Source organism: Passer montanus, unplaced genomic scaffold (genome assembly GCF_014805655.1).
Source record: "Passer montanus isolate IOZ18808 unplaced genomic scaffold, ASM1480565v1 scaffold72, whole genome shotgun sequence".
Classification (NCBI taxonomy): Eukaryota; Metazoa; Chordata; class Aves; order Passeriformes; family Passeridae; genus Passer; species Passer montanus.
In genome coordinates, this window is record NW_024372370.1 from 1,878,750 (window position 1) to 1,898,909 (window position 20,160).

The window sequence follows — 20,160 nt, forward strand, 5'->3', positions numbered from 1 at the left end:
TTTGTCGTTTCACCTCTTGTCCTCACTTCCAGACTTTTCCTGAAGTAATTTCTCACTGCTTGAAAATGGCACAAAAAGCCTCAAGACACTATGACTGGTTCACAGTCAACTAATATTTATAACATTGCTTACAAGATCCAGCCAAGCAGCTGAGGGCACACACAACCTGTATGTTCGCAGAAACCTGAGGACTCTCACAGGTATTCAAACACAACCAAGCTTCTGGATAAGAAGGGAAGCTACAGACTAAAGATGGCCCGATGAGCCTGCCAGGTGAGTGACAGCTGGCCATAAAGCTGCTTTCCTATTTCTTCTGGAGAAAGAAAATCAGGACACCAACTCCCATATCACGTTTTCAAAGTATGATTTGGACCAAGGATTCCTTTCAGACTAAATCTGGCAGCGATGGCAACTCTTTTTCAGACTCCGAACAGTAAGTTTTAAAATTATTTATCAGTCACCAAAAAATTGACACTTCTCTGAAGTGTTTTGTCCAAATTTGCCCTGTCTTCCTGCATCTCAGCAATTTGTCCTACCTCTTAACCCTCCGATTAACTTACATTTTCTCAGACATTCATGCCATAAGTGAAATTTAAGAAAATACTGGATAATACATTGAGATTCTGGAAAAGCTCAGTATTTTGAAAGTTTAGACAAAAAACCAGGTCTCCCAAGAGGAAAACAGATACAGTATACAGGAGAACACTTAAATGCTCTAACACACACCAAAAGCCTAAATTCTAGAAAAATATTTAAAATTATCTGAGACAGTAATGTGTTACAAGGGCAAAAACAACTTTCGAACAGCTCTTCTGTAAAATCTGTGATGTATTAAACGTTCTGAATTGTCTCAAGTAGTCCACACTGAAACACTGCAATTGCAAAACAGCTGCAATTATTACAAGGCAAGGCTGCCTGAAAAGCTGTGTATGCAGCAGGTTCAGATTCCAGAAGATAGTGACACATTTCACCGACTGGCTTTGAAGTTGGAAATAAAATACTTGTGAAGCTGCCATGAGCTGTCAACTAGTCTGTAGAAAAATCCTCAGGAAAATACACCCATCAGTTTCAAACCCACATACAAACCACAGTGGTTTCATCTGACTTCTATTAATCTGATTTTTAAACAGCAATTGTAAATACATCACAAAAATCTGTTTTTTTAAATTTGAATTTCATTAGCAGACAATTGATTCACGTTTCTCAAATAAGCATCCCTATTTGTGTAAAAACTACCAGTGATCTCAGGCAGTGACTATACAGTAGGTGGTCACAAAACCAGGGATATGAAGATTATTCAATTTTATAGTTTTAAACATTTAAATCAAGGGTCATACTACAGTTCACTGCAGTAGTAAAGAGCAAACACTTACCATACTCACCCTTCTCCTATTTTGAACATAAAGCATGGAAGATTTACCTAAAATCAGCATTTCCTAGTGACTAAATGTTGGGAGGGGCACAAGAACAAACCTGTCCACATCTGAGCAGAGCTGTGTCTGGCAAAAGGCAGAGCAGTGGGCTGTGGCTCATTTGGGAAGGGTCATGGAGCACTGCAACTGTGGGAATGCCTCCTGAAACCTTGATGTGCCAACTTCTGGGTGGTTAATAACGACAAGTTACCTTAACCAAGGACATTTTTATTTGGTCCAATATTCAAGCATCATCAGGTTAAGGTCCTATAGAAAAGCAAACTGTTAAGAAAAAACCCTCCCAACCTTATGAATGGCAATTGGTACATGAAGTTTAATTTTAAATAAAATTTTATCAGACAAATTGTGTTATGAATCTGAAACTACCAAACAAGGTTTGAACAAAATACTCAATTTCCAAAAAAAGGCAAATATAGGTTTAATGCCAGTCATCCAAAATTGACATTAGTCTTTTAATATAAGGCAAAAATAGTAATTTTCTTTTATTTTTAACCTACATTAAGTACAGTCAGCAATAGTTGCTCTATAGAATATGCATCATTGAGATCTAAAAGCAAGATCAGCAGAGAATGCTGATTCATGCATTGTAAGATCTTCTCAACATAGTGACACTCCATAGCAATCTCTGGGTTAAGGACTGGATTAATGCTGCAGAGAGGTTTTGTTAAACGTGTGTATAATTTAGTTCCCATGCGCCACAATCACATGTCCATGTTATAGCCATTTAGCACAAATAATAATTCTTGCAGATCTAATTGTGTGTCAATATACATTAAACCATAGAAAATGCCATAAAATACTCTATGCAATCTTTAAGCATCTGTCTTCAATATAATTGTATTTACATATTTTTATGAACTTCTAATATGTAATAAGTCAATGAAGACATTTTTACAACGTTTATTGGATTATGAATTTATAAATTCAAGGACTCAGAGGCACATAGTTTAAAAGGCCAAGAACACCAAAACTAATTAAGTCACAGAAATCAGAATATTTATGGACGTAACACCAGTAAAAAATAAAAATCACATCCAGACTAAAAGCAACACTTCTTAAGAGTCATCCTTCAAAGTTAGCATAATAAAAAGTTCTCATTTCCCTCAAAGAAAAATAAATCATCCCACCTACCAAGCTAGAAAAACCTATTTACAATTGTACTTTGATCAGAAGTATCATTATGTTGTGTAATACAGCCACTTCTATTCTGCCATTAGAATTTAACATTTCTTTTGAAGTACAGTTGTATTTACAAATGCATAAATATCGTAACTCTGATCTTCATTAAGGTTTGAATGAAAACAGGTTGTTAAGTCACAATACAAACGCGTTAGTGGAAAAGTAGGTGCATTTCAGTATCATTCTCAAAGAACAGGAAGCCAATACTTCTGATAAAGCTCAAGTTCATCAATGAGACCAGGTTTTTAAGTTACGTTATTGAAGATTAAACCTCTTCTGTGTTAACTCTTTACATTGGTTTCTTCAGTCGACTTTCACTACGCTGTATATTTTGGTTACAAACCAAAAGCATGCAAAGAATCCAATTGTCCCTAAAAGAGAGAAAAAAGAAAATGACATGTTAGAACACTAAGATACAGGAGACATTAATTTCTCTCTGTAGTGTGTAAGTCAGGATATATGTATATGTGATCTGCTGTCCTTGGCCTTCAGTACATCAATCAGATCACATAATGGAAAGTTACAGACAATACCCGGACCTTATAGGCATCAGCTACTCTGTAACCTCTCATTTTCAGGAGCACAGAACTGCTCATGGCAGCTTCCACATCCTGTGGAACATTCTAGTAGTAAGATGTTTCTTTTGACTTTTTCGTTCTTGTTGTTCCAGTATGCTGCAGTCCCACTCCTTCACACTGCTCCATTTCACCCTTTCTCAGTGACTACTCACACACACTTTATCTGATCTGCTCAGCTGTCAGAACATTGTTATTATGTTTAATAAACATAATAACATTATCAGAGTTCCCATTACTTAGTAATACTTTAAGGTCTTGGAAAACTAGAGCACTACCTTTATTTCTCCACAGAGTGATTTAATACAAATTTCAAACCATAGTATAACTATGATTAGTGTAGTAACTACAGTTACTACACAACTTGTAATCCTAATGAAAACATATGTTACATACCTTAAAAATAAACACTTTTGAAATACTTACAACAGTCAAAAGGTACACACAGATTTGAACTATAATTGGAGGACGAAGACCATTTCCCTGATAACTTATTATCCTTCTACAGAATAAAAACAATGGCTTCATCCCTTCTTTTTGTGTAACTCCAAAAGAAACTTCTAACAAAAATGTATTTTGAATGTGAAGTAGTTAATATATTTGGGCTTTGTTAATCTAACTGGATTACATCAAAATTCAGTCTCAATCAGAATGATACTGGATTAAACAGCAGCTCAGAACACCTGTTACAGGAACCTTCATTTCCCACAAAAACTAGGACAGGAAAAAAGCCCTGAAGATTATCTGATTTTTACCTAAATACCTTTTCTAAAATTATATCTTTAACTTATACAAGCATCAAGGAAGTTCTTTAGAGGAAAAAAACTTGCTTTGTTTTACATCTGGTAAGAGGGACAACAAAAGTTGTGTGGTAACTTGTTGTCTATAGAAGCTTGAAAGGAACCATGAATGATATCATGGTCATTTTTTTTCACTTTACGCTTGCCAAACTACTGATGTTTAAGTGATTCATTTACTATGATACATAGTTGTGATCCCAGCTGTGAATCAAAGATTTGTCATGTAGCTCCTGGTATTCTGCCTGCTGAGTCTGATCAATGACCTGGAATGCAGTATGGATGCAAGTGCCTGAAGCATGTGTTACACTGACATAGCAGCAGGGCATCATCAAAACCCTTCCTCCCAATCCTGACAATTTTTCACAGATGAGTAAGCAGCAGCAGAACAGTTTTCATACAACAATTATGACTTTTCCTTTTTAGCTTTTTTATCATCCTGACATGGGAAGTCAGTTGCCTTTGGGAGCAGTTTTTGCTAAATTGCTAGTATGTTCTTTTGCTTAAAAAAAATTGAGGACTGCCTGTACCTTTACCCTACCTCTGATTTCTTCTGTAAATCCTTATCTCAGAGCACTTCAGTAAATCTCAGAGAACTGAACATAATCTGCTTTTACATTCAGATCAACCTAAATGGACAAAATTCTTCTCAAATCTTAAGAAATAAGATTATTTCCCCAAATTAGAAGGTAATTTGCACTTAATCTTGAGGGAAGTAGAAAAAAATCATTAAGCACAGTGTTTTACAATTCTGTGTAATTAATTACCTCAAGTGTATCCTCCCCTGATTTCAATATAGAAATTGAAAATTTAAAAAAAGCAAGAGCATACAGACTGAAAACTTAGTTCTAGTTGCACAGGATGACTTGCATTTCCACTGTCCCAATTACAAACAAATGACTGCCACAAAAAGCAGGGGAAAGGGGCTGAGAATAAACCACCTCATCTTTGCATGCTTATGAAATTACCCTAAAAATTTGCTGGCAGGTGCTGCACAGCCACTTGGTCAACTGAAAGTGAACACGTGAGCAAAGGAAAAAGGGAATGCAGTGGACACATCTTAATGCCTCTAGACAATGTCATGTGACATGACTGACTCAAAAGAATAAGGGCAAAAGATGGAAATTATATGGGTATCTGAGATGCAAAAAGGCAGTTAAACCATGTCTCAGCATAGAAAATGATTGTAAATCCCCTTTATCTTGAATCAATCTGCTCCAGAATTAGTGCATACATCCGAAGTGAACAGAGTGAACAAAGGAGACAGGGTAAACACAATTCTGGTTTTGGGCAAAACTGTTCACTATTACAGGCAGACTTGCTGAACACCTGTTGGAAAAGCTGGTGAAACTAAATTAATTGACCCTTACACTTATGTAAGGTCTTACTATTTTTCACACTACTTTGTAAGTTTGCACTTGATCTGCATACAGCAGTACACATTCATTTCTAGTTGAACAACTACACATCCCCAGGATTTTTTAGTTCAATGAAACTATCAGTGCATCCAGACCAGAAGTAAAGGGGGTAAGAGAAAAGGAGGATGAGAAAGAAGAAAACCTGAGCAAGGGAGGCAGAATTTCTGATCTATGCATTCAGAATGACTTGCAAACTGGTACAGAAATGTGAATAAAAGCAGAGATGCATAAATTACAAACTATCTGCAAGCAAGGTCAAAATACATTGGACTGACTTAAAACTAAGGATGGAAGATAAAACTGACCACTTTTGGGACACAGCTTGATCACTTTTCAATGAGATTATATAATGCACTCGAGTCCTATTTCTTCATTTTAACAGGCAATGACCCAAGAAAATCCTTGCAGGCCATTGCTCCCATTCATCATCATCTGCATTCAGTCCACAAACAGCTTCAATATTTCCTTAGCTGAAGTGGACATGTCTTTGAAATACTCAAACTTAAAATGAACACCATTCTTAGTTCTTTTTTATTTCACTATTTTTGTTCTCCTAGGTTAAGTGGAAATGAAAATTCTGCTTAATAGTCATAGTGAGATTTGTATTAAAAGCTCTGATGACAAGCCATTTGTAGTCTAGGAGGCCTCAAAAGATCGTGCCTGTACACAGATACATGTCCAAGCCTCTGGAATCATTAAAAGTCATCATCAACATGAAGCCTGAAATTATTTAAACCATTGATCAGTTCAAAGTAGTCTCAGAAATACTGCTCTGTAGGGCAGAGTATACAAGGATAGACTGCATGCTGCTGGAGCACAACACAGAATTTTAAAGTTTTTTTTGAGGAGTTGGCAGTTGCTGCCTTCTTGCATCAGTTTGAAAGGAGACTTCTTGAATTTTCACTGCCATTTTTCTACCCTAAACATGGGCTATTTCTGTCTGACTGAAGATTACAATGGAAAATTTTATGACCTCATCTCAATTACTGAAGAGGAAATTGAAATGCAGCACCTAAGACAAATGTATTTTCCAAACACTCACAATGAAGATTACAAGGTTCTGACAAGACTTATAAAAAAAAAGTTAGAGAAATTCTGTCTGCTTCCCACGCCACTTCAGTGCACTTGGGATAAAGGTAAATACATTCTGGAAGAGAGCAAATTTTTAAAAAAGGCATTCTTTGTCAAACTTTACTCTCCTCTCTTCTTTCCAGCCATTCCATAAAATCTGCAGTTTTTATCTTGACACTGTAACTTTATACTTGATAGTGTGTGATTTGAAGTGTGCTTCTCCGAAGACAACTAATTGTAAAAAACTGAGTTTGTCATATGACTATCATAAAAATAAAATCTGGAAAAGTATTTATCACATATTTGTAGGCCTAATTATAGGCCACACCTCAAGTTAGCAGTAGTTTTGCCTCATCCTCACTTATTTATTTTATTTAAGTTTGTAATCATGTAGTTGCAATATGCTACACCTGGAAAAAATCAAAGGCATACATAAATTTATAATTCTCTATCAAGATCAGTTTTGCAAAGGATTCTACTGTGCAAAACTAAAGGCAGATTCAAAATTTAAAATTCAGGTTCAATACACTTACCTGTGAAAAGGAAGAAGATCAAAACCATAATCATGGTATAACCAAAATATAAAATGGTGCTAGCTGTTCCTGTGATTTGCAGTTTAGAAAAGAAATAATGTATTGCATATATTAGGAAATAAACTGCAGTGAAGCCACTAGTGAGAAATGAACGCCACTGCCAGTGATAGTCCTAGGAGTGAGAAAAAATACAAATGCATGAGAAATATTGTGTACACCTCTAGCCCACTGACCCTCCTAGTGAATGCAGAGCTACTTTCTCTATTATGACTTTATCCAAAAGTAAGTTTTTGTAGGGCTTTTTATCTAGAGAGAGCAGAACTATATATAATCAATACTGCTTTAATTACACCATTCAAAATTAGAGATAAGTAACTTAAAGATCAATAGCAAATACACAAAATACTAAAACCCTAAATAATCCAGATGTACTTATTTCCAGCCAAGGAGATATTTTTTCCAAGGTTCGGCATGTCCAAAATGCACTCTGATTGAACAAAATTAATGGATTAATTTAGCACCTTCAGAAAACAGTGAGTGAGAATCTGAAGATGTGATATCCAAAGCAGTAATACTCAGTGCGAGATTTTAATATTTCTTACAAGTTTTGCCAAAAGTAGCCTACTTCACTTTTTAAAGACATGGTTTAAATACATCTCATCTAGCACTAGTGTTCATGTTGAATTCTGGAACACTTATTTTCAATTACAAAAGCATTAAGATTTTTTGAATCATTCTTAGAACAGTATCAGGTTTGAAAAGAGAGGAAATATTTCCTACCTCTGCACATAGATGGAAGTAGCAGAGCAATATTGTTGCCTCAGAACATGTAATAACCAAAATAATGAATACCAGAAACAGGAAGCCAAACATGTAATACATCTGGTGGGACCTATAAAAGGGAGTAAAACAAATTAAAATGGCCATTGTGTTATTATTATTTCTTCATAGGTAGTAACATCACCTTCACCTTAAGTATTTCCCCTTCCTATTGAAATACTGTCAATTGTGCAGCCATACAATTGACTAATTTATTTTCTAACTAAAGAATAGGAACTTTGGCAGCTCAGCCTGAGAACACTGAGAAAGCAAGGCCAAAGCATTGCCCTGGTTGGGATTTTAGAGAAAGAAATGACTAAACATAATGGTGAAATCACAGTTCCAATGAAGTCAGCATGACCTCTTCCACTGACTTCAGAAGAACCTGGATTTCACCTCACATTTCAATCAAAGGGGCAAAGCTCCAAAATAACAAGAAATGTCAAATGCTGTAGCTGTCTGTGTTGGGTAGAGGCACATATTCAAGGTTCAGAAACAGTTTAACAAGATCCAATAACTAAATTGTGCCAGAAGGAAGACAAATTCCTCACAGTAGATTAGTTTGTCAGTGAGCTCACATCAAAATTCACTTATACTGGACTAGTCTATGGTGCTTTATTTTTTAAAATAATTCCTCTTTTTTAATAAATATTTCACAAGAATTTGTTCTTGGTTCTTTTTTTTCCTCCCAAGAGTAGTAATACTTTTCTAGACTAGTAACTACCAAAAAATCTCAAGTTTATTAAAATCAACTTTACTACTGTCAAGTTATATGCCACATATCAGCTTCAGAGCCATTTCCACATGAAGTCACAAGAGTAGCATGAGAAAACAACAAACTATCTGAAGGTAGGTCAGCTGTAAATTGCTAAGCATATCACAGCCACCTCTCTGTACACCCCAACAAGCACAACAGGCACTGAGTATCTCTGAAATAATAAAATATTAAAAATATCTTAGCATTTAAATTTTATTGAACCAGTATGATGATAGCACTGTATCCTCAAATAATCAGGGAAAGCATCTCGAAGAAAAACTTTCACTAAGAACTACTGCTTTTTATGACAGAGAAAATTCAATTTATTATGAACTTACCAAATACTGTTGAGAATGAAGAATAACTGTATAAAGATACATCCAAAAGGAAGAATCCCTCCCATGATAATGCCAGGTAATGGTTTTGTATAGAACGACTGTTCAGGAATCTGACGTGGAATTTGATTTGTGCGAACAGGGTGTTCGATAGCCTTTAAACAAAAATAACAAACAGTTAAATAAATAAAAGATCAAACCTTTTTGTTTTCTTTCTGTAATGAGTGGTGGCAAAAAGTCTACTCTTTATTTTGAGCATGTGCATACCCAGCTACACTACATTTGCTTTTGCTACAGCTTAGTTACCAACACTTGCTTGGCAAACTTGCAAAAAGACAGCTCTTACTGAAAACATAGTGACAGATATTTTGGACTTCCCATTTAATGTTTGCCTATCTCTCATCTGTTACAGAGCCTGAGCTGATTTACCACATTTCAGCTGGGGTTGTGATGGTGCAGATTCCTGCTTTCACCTTCTAGAAATTCCTGCATGTTGTTTTTCAGAATTTGCTTTAAGAATCACACTAGGATAAACTAACTGAAAGGACTCAATCTGGCAATTTAATCCTAATTTAAAACACACGCATGGATCAGCATGGTGGGAGAAAACAAAGTAAGGCATTGTAAAATACATGCATACTTTGCATCTTTCACCTTTCATACAGATTATATCAAAAGCATCAATAGATACTTCCTTTCTGATTTGATTTTCAAGTTTTTGTGACACCTACCACCTTGCCTTATTAGCCTATCAAATCTTCCTTCCTTAAAAGGAGATGTACACACCTGTACAATGCAGGGGAACTTGATGGAATTTCAACATGGTCATCAGAAAAAAAAACCACTGAATTAAAACGTGCCTACTAAAACACTATTTTCTGAAGGTATTACAGGAGATCTACAGAGAGACAGAATCCTGACTTCCTATGCAGGAGAAAACCCACAAATTGTATCTGGGCTTATAGAAATTTATTTGTTGGGATGGTAGACAGTTTTTTAAGAAAAAAACAAAAATTATTTACTGATTTGGTCACCAAATTATAAAATGTTTGATCACAAAGAGCCCTCATAAAAATATGTAAAACTGATTAGTTTAGCAGTAAATCAAATTAATTTCTGCCAAGCAGAGATAACCATTTACAGATCACTTACGCAAACAGATTTCACAGAACTCTAGCAATTTGATCAGGAAGCATCCTCATTGTAGAGGGCAAACAGGAACAAGAAATACATGACGAAACCCAGAAATGTATAATTTGCTTTCCCTCATGCTTGCTGGGTCAAGTACTTGTTTTAGTATATGAAAAAGATGCTAATTAAAATAAAAATGCTCAAATCACTGATTTATCTGTAGCAGTCACTCAAATACAATGACAACCCAAATTGCTGCAGAGAAGTATCACTGCCACCAACCATTGTCACAGCCTTGGAATATCAAGGCTGGTTATCTGAGGCAGGTCTAAAGCAACTGAACTGAACTGGAGCCAACAGTGCAACTAGCTTAGGTGCTACCTCAGTCATGGCCTATACAGAGAAAAATATTTGTGTGTGTTTATGCATGTATACACTTAAAAAAACAACTTCTCAGAAACACTTACGTTTTTCTTAAACCCAAAATAGGCACCAATAAACGTCAGTGGTACAGATATGCAAAACCAGAGTGCCAAAATAGCAACCAAGGTACCGAATGGAATAGCTGCTGAAGAGCCTTCTCCCCAGAGAATGAGGTTCATGATAAAAAAATCTGCAAATACAATTCTGAAAAACACAGAGCACAGTTAGAGCACAGAAATATTTCTGAACATTTAGTAACCTTGACAAAACAATGGCACTGTTTTGAGATTTTAGCACGAATCTCTGCTAAAACCAAATGACACACACAAAATATGAAAACAAAGAGATCAGACAAGCAATTCTTTGTTAATCTAGTGGGACTGAACTCCAGCAGGCACTGACGTTCCAACTAAGCTATTTCAAATATATGCTTGTCTTAACTACACTTCAGGGTAAGACTGCTTGCTGTGATTAAGTGGAAAAAATTATCAGAGTGGTTATACATTATATGACACTATATAAGACTGACTACAGTGTGGTCAGAATAGTGCAGTCCAGAGAATAAAAGAAAACAATGAAAAAGTGGGCCTAAAACTTACTATCTTAATGCTGTTTCCTAATCAACCTTTTCATGTGGTGAGAGTAAACAAAATGCTTACCAAAAAAAATCTAAGGATGATATGCCCCTAACATACTCATCTTTGTCAAAAGCACCATGATACTCTTGTAGTTTCCAGAATAAAGGGACAATATAAGATTTACTTCTATAGCTGAAACCTAAACAATTAGCTATGCACATCAGAGAAGCAATTTAATTCCCTTAATCACGAAAATATTCTCAACTTACCCAGGACAAAGGAATGATGTCAGCAGGACATTTGTTTTCCATTTCTCACCTCCAAATGCTGTATATTAAAACATTTGACAGATATTAAAACATGCATTAAGCTCAACTATTAATTTTCCAGTCCATTTACCTGTTATACTTAGCTTGCAAATACCCAGATAATGTGCTATCATGCCCACAACCAGTAAAGTAAATACTCAGTAATAAAATTAGATTTCCTTATCCTATTGCTTAACCACAGAACTTCAAAGCAAAACGTCTCAGACCAAGGTCAGGAAAGGTATCCAACTAAAACTGTGTTTCTGATGACTTTATCTACTAAAAAGAGGGAGCAGATTTGCAGTATTTTTAAATCTTTAAAAAATGTTTTAAACCTGGAGTGATTAAGAAATTTAAGCTTTCTAGCATTTGACTGCAGATTTCAGTAGGTAAAGATACATAAATATGTGAAAACCATGCTTAACAGTTTTCTTGAAATAATTCTTTCCTATGAATCTTACAGGAGAGTCAGAACTAACACGCTTACAGAAGTAGTGATGTTTTCGAGTCTTAACAGCATTAAGCAGTGGTGATACCAAAAGACCAAAGATAGCTTTTTAAAGAAAATCTTTATGAATTTGCACTATGCTGATAAAAATTCTAGTCAATACACTTTCAAATGAAAATATCCTGCTGGAGTGCAGTGAAGCTGATAATTTCATCTGAGCACTGCCATAATGACATGCTTCTTTATTTCAAGAGTCAGAAGTGATTATGGTTAGAGTGATTTTAATTAAGTTTCTATTTCTTCATAAAAACTTGGTAGAACATGACAGCAGTTATTAAGATTAACCATTTAATTTCAACTCAAGTTTCGCTTTTTAAATGCAATTTTGAAAAAAAACCACCTGATTTTTAAAATTGGATATTCATTTCAGTTGCATGTTTTTTTATGTGACACATTATTTGTATACTATAAAAAACCCTATTCATGTTTACAATAAACCACTTCCTCTTATAACAAAAATATCTCTGGATCAGTCATTCACCATCTTAGTAATTAAACACAACATTCAAGTATCAACTAAGTGATTACCAATAAGTAAAATATTACATTTTATCCTTAATAACTACATTTCCAACAAAGACACAGGATTCAATTTACCATCAATACACTTCAAAATATCCTTCAAAACACACAGTATACACCACAATATAAAGAATAATTCTATCCTCAATTATGCTCTTAGTATTAAAATTTCCTTTTGTTTAAGTCTAACTGGCTTGGATATTAGGAATACTTCACTTTTACATCACCACCACTATGCAAAGAATTCCCTACAAGACACAAACTCACTTTTCCTACTGGTTATCCCCACACAAAAATTACAAAATGGTAAGAAGAAAGATATCCATTATCTACTGCCAGCTGAAGTTCTGAAATAAACTTCTCCTCTAGCTGTGTATATTCACAACTAAAGTAGTCCAAAAGGTCCATCTCTCTCAGTCAAAAAACCTTTCACCTTGAGTAAGGTAATTAAAACAAGCTGTATGGGGAATGCCACGCTTCACCTTAAAATAAATCAGAGGATACAGGGGTAAACCATCTGAGGCTGGTAGACAGACAGGTCTCGAAACAACAGCTGAGATCAGTGAGGGAGAACAGTATCAACTAACTGCTGTTAGGGGCCCAAACACCACAGGGTTGATTTCTGCAACTACAGAACACCTAACAGTCCTTCTCCCTGTGCTCCAGCCACAGTCCAATAAGCATTATTCTCCAAAATACCTGGGAGCTAGCTAAAAAGAGGTCAGAAATCTCAGGCATGCAAAAACTGAGGTTCACGATTTGGGGGTGCAGCTGTGCGTTACCAAACAACATCCACGGCTAAAACTCAATGCAGGTTTACACAGTCCCCACGGTGATAGGAAACAGAAGCAGAAAACAGTCTGATGTAAAGATGTAATGACTGTAGTACTAATATTATTTAATTTCACAAATACACAACAGCAGGAGCAATTCAGGGTCCTTAGGCATGATTACATCAAAACCAGTGTAACTATATTAAGTGTTCTACATATATTTTCTGTTAAGGTAAGTACATTTCCCCAAGTTGCCCTGAGGGAAGCTACAAACGGTGCAGCAAAATAAAAATCAGTTCTGTAATGATAGTGTATGTTAATGAACTTAAGCATTGTCATTTTCAGTAACTATTACTCACATTTGTAGAATCTGGCAGCAACGTAACCGGCTGGAGTTCCAAGCAGTACCCACAAAACTACAGCACAGGTCATTAGAGCTCCCCTGTTAGCAGGCGACAAAAATCCCAGGCAAGCAAAAACTGTGAAGCAGAGATGCACAATTTCAGAAATGATGTTAGAAACATTAGACTATATGTTTGACTTAGAGCCAGTACATCAGTTATCTTATAATCTGTGCATACTAAGTTGCATGTCTACTACATCAGCTCAGCTGTTTCAAATGACTTTAATGAAATTTCTACACAAAATGAACACTCCTATTTTTACAAGCTAGCACCATGCAGTTAGCAGTGAAAAATCACGTACAATCAACTAAATCCTCCCCACTTTACTTACACAGGGTAACAAAAGTCATTATTAAGATTTGTGTGCCAGAGCCTAGAAAAACTGACAACAGCATTCCTTTTCTTGGGGGCCTGAAAATATCACCATGAACCAGTTTCCAGCCAAATTCTTCTTGAGCATCTTCCTGTAAAAGAAACACATCTATTTTAATACAGTAGATTGTAACTTAAATAGCCTGTTACAGCTACACATTTAACTGGAAAAATTACGTTGCAAATAAATTTTAGGAGCTGTATTTTAGACTTACAGTGGAATCCATTTGATTGTATCTTGCAATATCTTTATGGAGTGTCCTCAACATAATCATAGCTACCATTCCAGACAGAAAGAGGACAATCACCAGGGAATTCATAATACTGAAAAAAAATAAAAAAAAAAGAAAAAAAAAAAGAAAAAAAAAACTAATGAAAATCATCATTCAAACTGCAATGTAAACACTTCAGTACAATAAACTTCCTCCTTACCTAAACCACTGGATGTGAGTATGAGGCATGGATTCCAAAATATAATCCCATCTTGATGCCCACCTGATATTTTTTTCTTCCTGAAAGAGTAAACACACGAACATCAGATACAGTAAGTATCCAACTCATACATTTCAAAGTTGATGTTTGTGCAAAGCAACCTTTAATCTCGTGACTAATTAAATTTCGAGTTCCATGCCTTACAGGGAATAGTTTAACAATAGCTACCTAGAGCAAACCTAAGATTTGACCATAGAATCTAAACCAAAATATTTCCTGAATTTGAGCACCTGTGTCTTCTTAAGAAATTAAGGCTTGCCAAAATAATTTAGTGGTGCATCCTCCCTTTAAGAACCATATTGGTTCATCTGGAATGGACTAGCAGAATAATGAAAGAACATACATTTTTTAGTACATGTAAGTCCATATATCAAGAAACTAAGCTATGCTATACAGTCTCCAGCATGATACTTCACTCTCTAGATCATGCTCTGTCCAGATTATCCTCTGCTTTCATACAAGTTCATTTCAGTAAGAAATACCAATCCCATCACTAACAGCTTTTACTGCAGGACAGGTGTGGAGACAATACTACAGAACTTACACTGCTAGTAGAGAGAAGCAAATTATTCCTTCAGGCATTTCAACAGATTAAACTTATTCAAAATGAACATTCATTGATAAAAAACACTCCAAAAAGAACATTTCTTTGTTTCATTTTGCAGAGTAACAGGAAAAAAGGAAAAGACAGTGCTAATCAAGGTGAAATGGCCATTACACAAACCAATTAACAAAACTGGCTAGGTGTCTGACAGGCTGTTATTTCAGTAATTTATAACATGCAAGAGTGCTTTCCAGTAAATCCAGATTCTGAAAAAAACCCAGTAGGTTAAAGAATGTAGTCAAGATCACGTATACAGTTCACTGAGATAATAAAACCAGTCTCAAAGGAAGCTACAAATTTCTAAACCAGTATCAATGACTCTAAGACAGAACTGCATTTTTCCTCATATCTAAACTGCCTTTTTTGTCTTCTGAAATAACCTGGTCTGCCAACCCAATAGAAATTCAGAAGATTATCTGCAATTGATATAACACTGTGCACAAGACAGTTACACACACATAGCTGGGCATGCCATTTTTAAGGAAAAACAATAAATTAATATGAAGCTGAGGTCACTCTTAATTACTAACTTCTCACAGGTTTCCAGAAATACTTGCTTTTTGGTATACAAATTCATTTCAGCACCACAACTGATATAATTTCTCAAAACATCATTATATAGAATTAACATAATACAATCCCTCCTGAGTATACTTTTTATACTATTTATTTTATTTTGAACTCAGAGTGGAAACAGTTTGAGAAAGAGTAGGGAACTTTGATAAACAATTTGTCCAGCAAACACCATCTACAGAAAACCGAAACAAAATCAAAACCTCCCTCTCTTGTCAGCAGAATGAGAAATACTCAACTATCACTGCTGCCTGCAGTTGCCTGACATACTGCTCCTCTGCTTTTAAATAGAAAGTACTAGAACAAAGACTACCAGCTTCCTACTCTTTTGAAGGATTCCACGGGAGGAAGACCTTAAAGAGAAGGCAGCTTTAGCAGCAGGAGGGCATAAAACTATCAGCTTCAACCTACCTACATGAAACACACAATTTCTCAAGACTTAAGAACTTGGATTGAAAAATAATCTACCAGACAACCTAGGCAGATGTGGAAAGTGTGACTCTTAAAAACCACATGTGTTTCACATCTACTCTGTGTGTGTTGATATGCAAAACTGTAATGTATGTGGTTAAATCCCAAGCCACCTCCAACATTCCAGTTCAAACAAAGTTTTAAAACTACAAATTTACTACTCTGAGCCAATTTTAATTGTCCATATTTATAATTCAGAGTATTAATGCATGATTTTAAGAGGTAACTACCATAGAAATCTTAGTACTCACATGAAAAGTAACTGAGTATGTGTATGCAATTTTGACTTCTCCACTGGCCTTATTACTTATATCCATGGGTACTCCCGAGCAATCAGGGTTGTCTGCATGAGTATGCTTGTAACTGCAGGAAGAAAGACACAGAATGAAAGCCACTTCACTGACAACATTCTTAAGAAAGAATTAATTCAACCCAGAAAAGCATACCAAGGATTCTTCCCTTAAATATAAGAATTGTACTTAATGTCTCATAAATTTCAGAACTCATAAAGAACATATCCTAAGCTCAGGAATTTTTGAAACTTGAACTTCTTAAACAAGATTTGTCTCTTCTAAAAAGTGCAGTCTCTAAAATAGAGTACCAAAAAATGAAAGAAGCCTTAGTACTGTTATGAAGAAGCCTTAATATTGTTATGAACCTCCAAAACATTTAGACCACCAGAATTACTAATTTCTGTCAGGAAAAAATACTTTCAACTGATCCATTGTTATGAACCTCCAAAACATTTAAAATTTAGACCACCAGAATTACTAATTTCTGTCAGGAAAAAATACTTTCAACTGATCCAACAATGCAAGAAGCTTAGTTATACCATGAAAGACAAAATGCTAAGAAATAATGCAACAGACACTAATTGTGCAAAAGCCACACAGACACCAGGACAACTGATGAGTGTATCTGTGAAATCTTTTTATACAAATCCCAATTGTTGAAGAGATCAAATCTTGCACTCCAGTCAAGCCTGCAGCAGGCACTGATGTCCTGTTCTGATACAAGACAGAATATTCCCTGGTAGGGAAATTAGGTTTCTACATGCATGCACACACACACTCATCACACCCCACAAACACTTACAGGTTTCATTTTATCTTTTCTTGGTCCAAGTAGGAAAAAGTGCACCAAGGTCCATCAAATTACAAAATTATGTAAGACTGTCCTAACTACACTACATCAATCAAGAGGAGAGGTAATCCACAGGTCACATATCTGAAAGCATTTCTGACTAGCAGCAGGTTCCCAGATCAAAGCAAGTGTCTTGGGATGGATCACTTTTTGATGACAAGTTACTTTCAACTACTAACCTTTTTGGTTCAAGTTTAGCAGCAACCAGTCTTGCTCCCAGAGCTTCATTTTCCACAACATGGTAATAAATTTTTATGTCAACATGGTTGAAAATATAAAAGGTATCCTTTTCATGAAATTCTGACTGGAAAGTTATATTAAATATTAAATAATAAAAAAATATAGACATCTCAAAGCCTTAAACAGAAGTCTGCATAACAGAATTTTAGACTGCATATAATTTTTCTGTCAAGAAGTTCTAAAATATGAATGTGAGATACTGGAAATTATAAAGACAGTAAGTGCCTTCTTGCATTAAAAACATAAGTTAGAAGAGTTAATGCTAAGAACAGTAAAATTGAAAAGTATAAAAATTAATTTAAAATATTTAATATATATATTTATTAATAAATTTAACTGAAGATGTCCTATTTCACTGAAATAGCAAACTGAATAACTGTGCGAGAACTTTTGTTATTAGAAGCATTCCATAAGCATCAGCTATTTCAAAACAATGAGTATATTTTTCAGAAATTAAACAGAACCTGCCAAGACAATGCAAATAAATGCTGTGTGTGGCGGAACCAGCTTTGAAACCAAACATGCACAGGGATGAACAGCAAGCAGCAGCCAAGAATGCTGAATGCAAACCTCAGGTGAAGGGAAACATCACCTTGGAATTTAGTTAGTTAAAGAGGTTAAACTCACAAGTAATTTAACAGCTATAGCTACTGAAGTTCAGTTAGAAACTCTTAAGGGTTCTATCCCCACCCTTTCTATAGAGCACCCCCAGTTATAAGAATAGTTACATAAATTAAATGTTCTTCAACAGTACATCAGTTATTTCTTCAAATATTATTTTCCTTTTATTAAAAGCAAGTATTAAAATAAGATTAAAATAATATTGCCAGATTACATATTTGATCATAAATGCATCCACTCACATGGAGACTCTGAAACCAGCTCATTATGGAGGCAATTAAACAAAACTGGCAACCACAGAAACTGTTATCTTTGGTAAGATCTATTAAATAAAACCAACCATTTTGAAAAAACCCAAAAACCTATCCCAAGTTCTCAGTGACCTTGCCATGGAAGAGGTCTGTGGTAGTCTAAAAGACTTTCTGGACTTTCTGTTGTATTCTTATCTCCATAATGCTTTCAGTGCACTGATCTGGATCTCCACCACTACATCATCTATCACAAGAGAGTATTTGATCATGCAGAAATTTTTTATCTTTTTCCATCAGCTCCCAGTTTTAGGGAAAGCAAACCTTCCAAAAGTATGCAGAGGCACAAACACACCCATGCAAATCTGCTTCCATGAAAACACTTCTATCCCGCAAAAATGTCAAGTCCAAGCCTTCAAACACTTCCATTTCTTAGGCAGTGAAGGATGACATACTTTCCTACACCTTTACCCTCCACATGTACTGAATGTTATGCACATTCACCCCTTGATCTTTCAGAGCTCTTCTGTACTATGCAGCCTAAGAGACAAGGTTCTTAGGCTTTGATCACGCTTTCAAACTGAGGTACATGCAGAGACAAAACACTTGCCTATTTTTAGGGAACATGGGTTTCTAAAATCGCAAGGACTCACCCTAGAAACATGACACAGGAGAAATGCTAGTCTCTAAATTAGTAAGAATGGGATATTAAAAATATATAATTGCATAAACATACATTAATAACACAGGCATCTTTTGGACGGCCATCTTCTGTAATGTAACAGCCAATAGGAAAACCAGGATTACAGAACCTCTGGCCATCTTCTACGTCATAACACCACGTCACAGGCATGTTGTCCACAATCCTGCAAATGACATAGCGACACTTCACAATTTTTCAAAATACACAATGTAATGGAAACAAAACCAGATTGACATTAATCTACTTTGTTACATTCCTTACTGAAATATTAACTGCAAAAATAATACTACCCATGGAATTGCACTGATTCTAATCCAAGTTCCAAACGAGTTACAAGCATGGAGCTCTTCAACTGAAACCACTCTATTCACTGTACTGTTTCATGAAGCCCCCATACAAAAAGAGCCCAAAGCCAAAAACTCACCCAGTCCAAATTTGTAACAATTTAACTTATTATTTTGTCTTTAAATAATGGCCAAAATAATCAAATTTGCTAAACCAGCTAAAATTGACAATTTCAAGACAAAACAAAACATTTTTTAAAAATCCTATATCACATATTATTAATTCTCCAGCTTCCTCATTGCAAAATATGTTTTTCATGGCACTCTTAATTTTTTTTCTGCTATTTAAGTGTATTACTAATCATTAACCTCATTTATAGCTACCAAAGAGTATGAAACATTTAAAGTAGATTATTTGCATTACTAAAAAATTGTAAGCCACCAAACAACTGGGGAAATAATAACTTTCAAACCTGCTGCTTTTATATTATTGCCTCACAAGATTTATACTCATATTACCTAAAACTAGGGGTTTATAGGTCAGTTTCAATTAAAAATTTGTGGAAATGCACACTCCCATGATGCATTGCAGAAAGTTATAAGACAGTAAGATACAAACTGTATTTAACATGCAACTAACAGTACAAATGTCAAAACCAAAAACATACTTTTAAACATACAGAGGATAAACATAAAGGATTCTGTCCCTTCTTAAAAGGAACTACTAGAAGACTCTAAACCAATATATGTTTTATGAAGTGTTTTAAGCAGCTAAAAGATTAATCCCCAAAATATGTCATGTAAAGAAGACTTAAAATTCAGTATATGCCAGCATTAATTGCCCA

General features: G+C 35.2%; 1 protein-coding gene across 1 annotated transcript in view; it reads right to left on the bottom strand.

Moving 5' to 3' along the window:
* Positions 1-1,624: 1,624 nt before the first annotated feature.
* The window catches only part of TM9SF2 (transmembrane 9 superfamily member 2), a 30,449-nt gene continuing 11,913 nt past the window's right edge, over positions 1,625-20,160 (bottom strand). The window contains exons 5-17 of the mRNA XM_039730454.1: positions 19,065-19,194; positions 17,399-17,523; positions 16,328-16,439; positions 14,369-14,448; positions 14,152-14,260; positions 13,896-14,028; positions 13,520-13,639; positions 11,319-11,376; positions 10,516-10,675; positions 8,921-9,072; positions 7,787-7,898; positions 7,007-7,178; positions 1,625-2,983 (exon numbers count right to left, since the gene is read on the bottom strand). Coding sequence (XP_039586388.1) covers positions 2,916-2,983; positions 7,007-7,178; positions 7,787-7,898; positions 8,921-9,072; positions 10,516-10,675; positions 11,319-11,376; positions 13,520-13,639; positions 13,896-14,028; positions 14,152-14,260; positions 14,369-14,448; positions 16,328-16,439; positions 17,399-17,523; positions 19,065-19,194 — 1,531 coding nt within the window. The 3' untranslated portion in view covers positions 1,625-2,915. The remainder of the gene's footprint in view (positions 2,984-7,006; positions 7,179-7,786; positions 7,899-8,920; positions 9,073-10,515; positions 10,676-11,318; positions 11,377-13,519; positions 13,640-13,895; positions 14,029-14,151; positions 14,261-14,368; positions 14,449-16,327; positions 16,440-17,398; positions 17,524-19,064; positions 19,195-20,160) is intronic.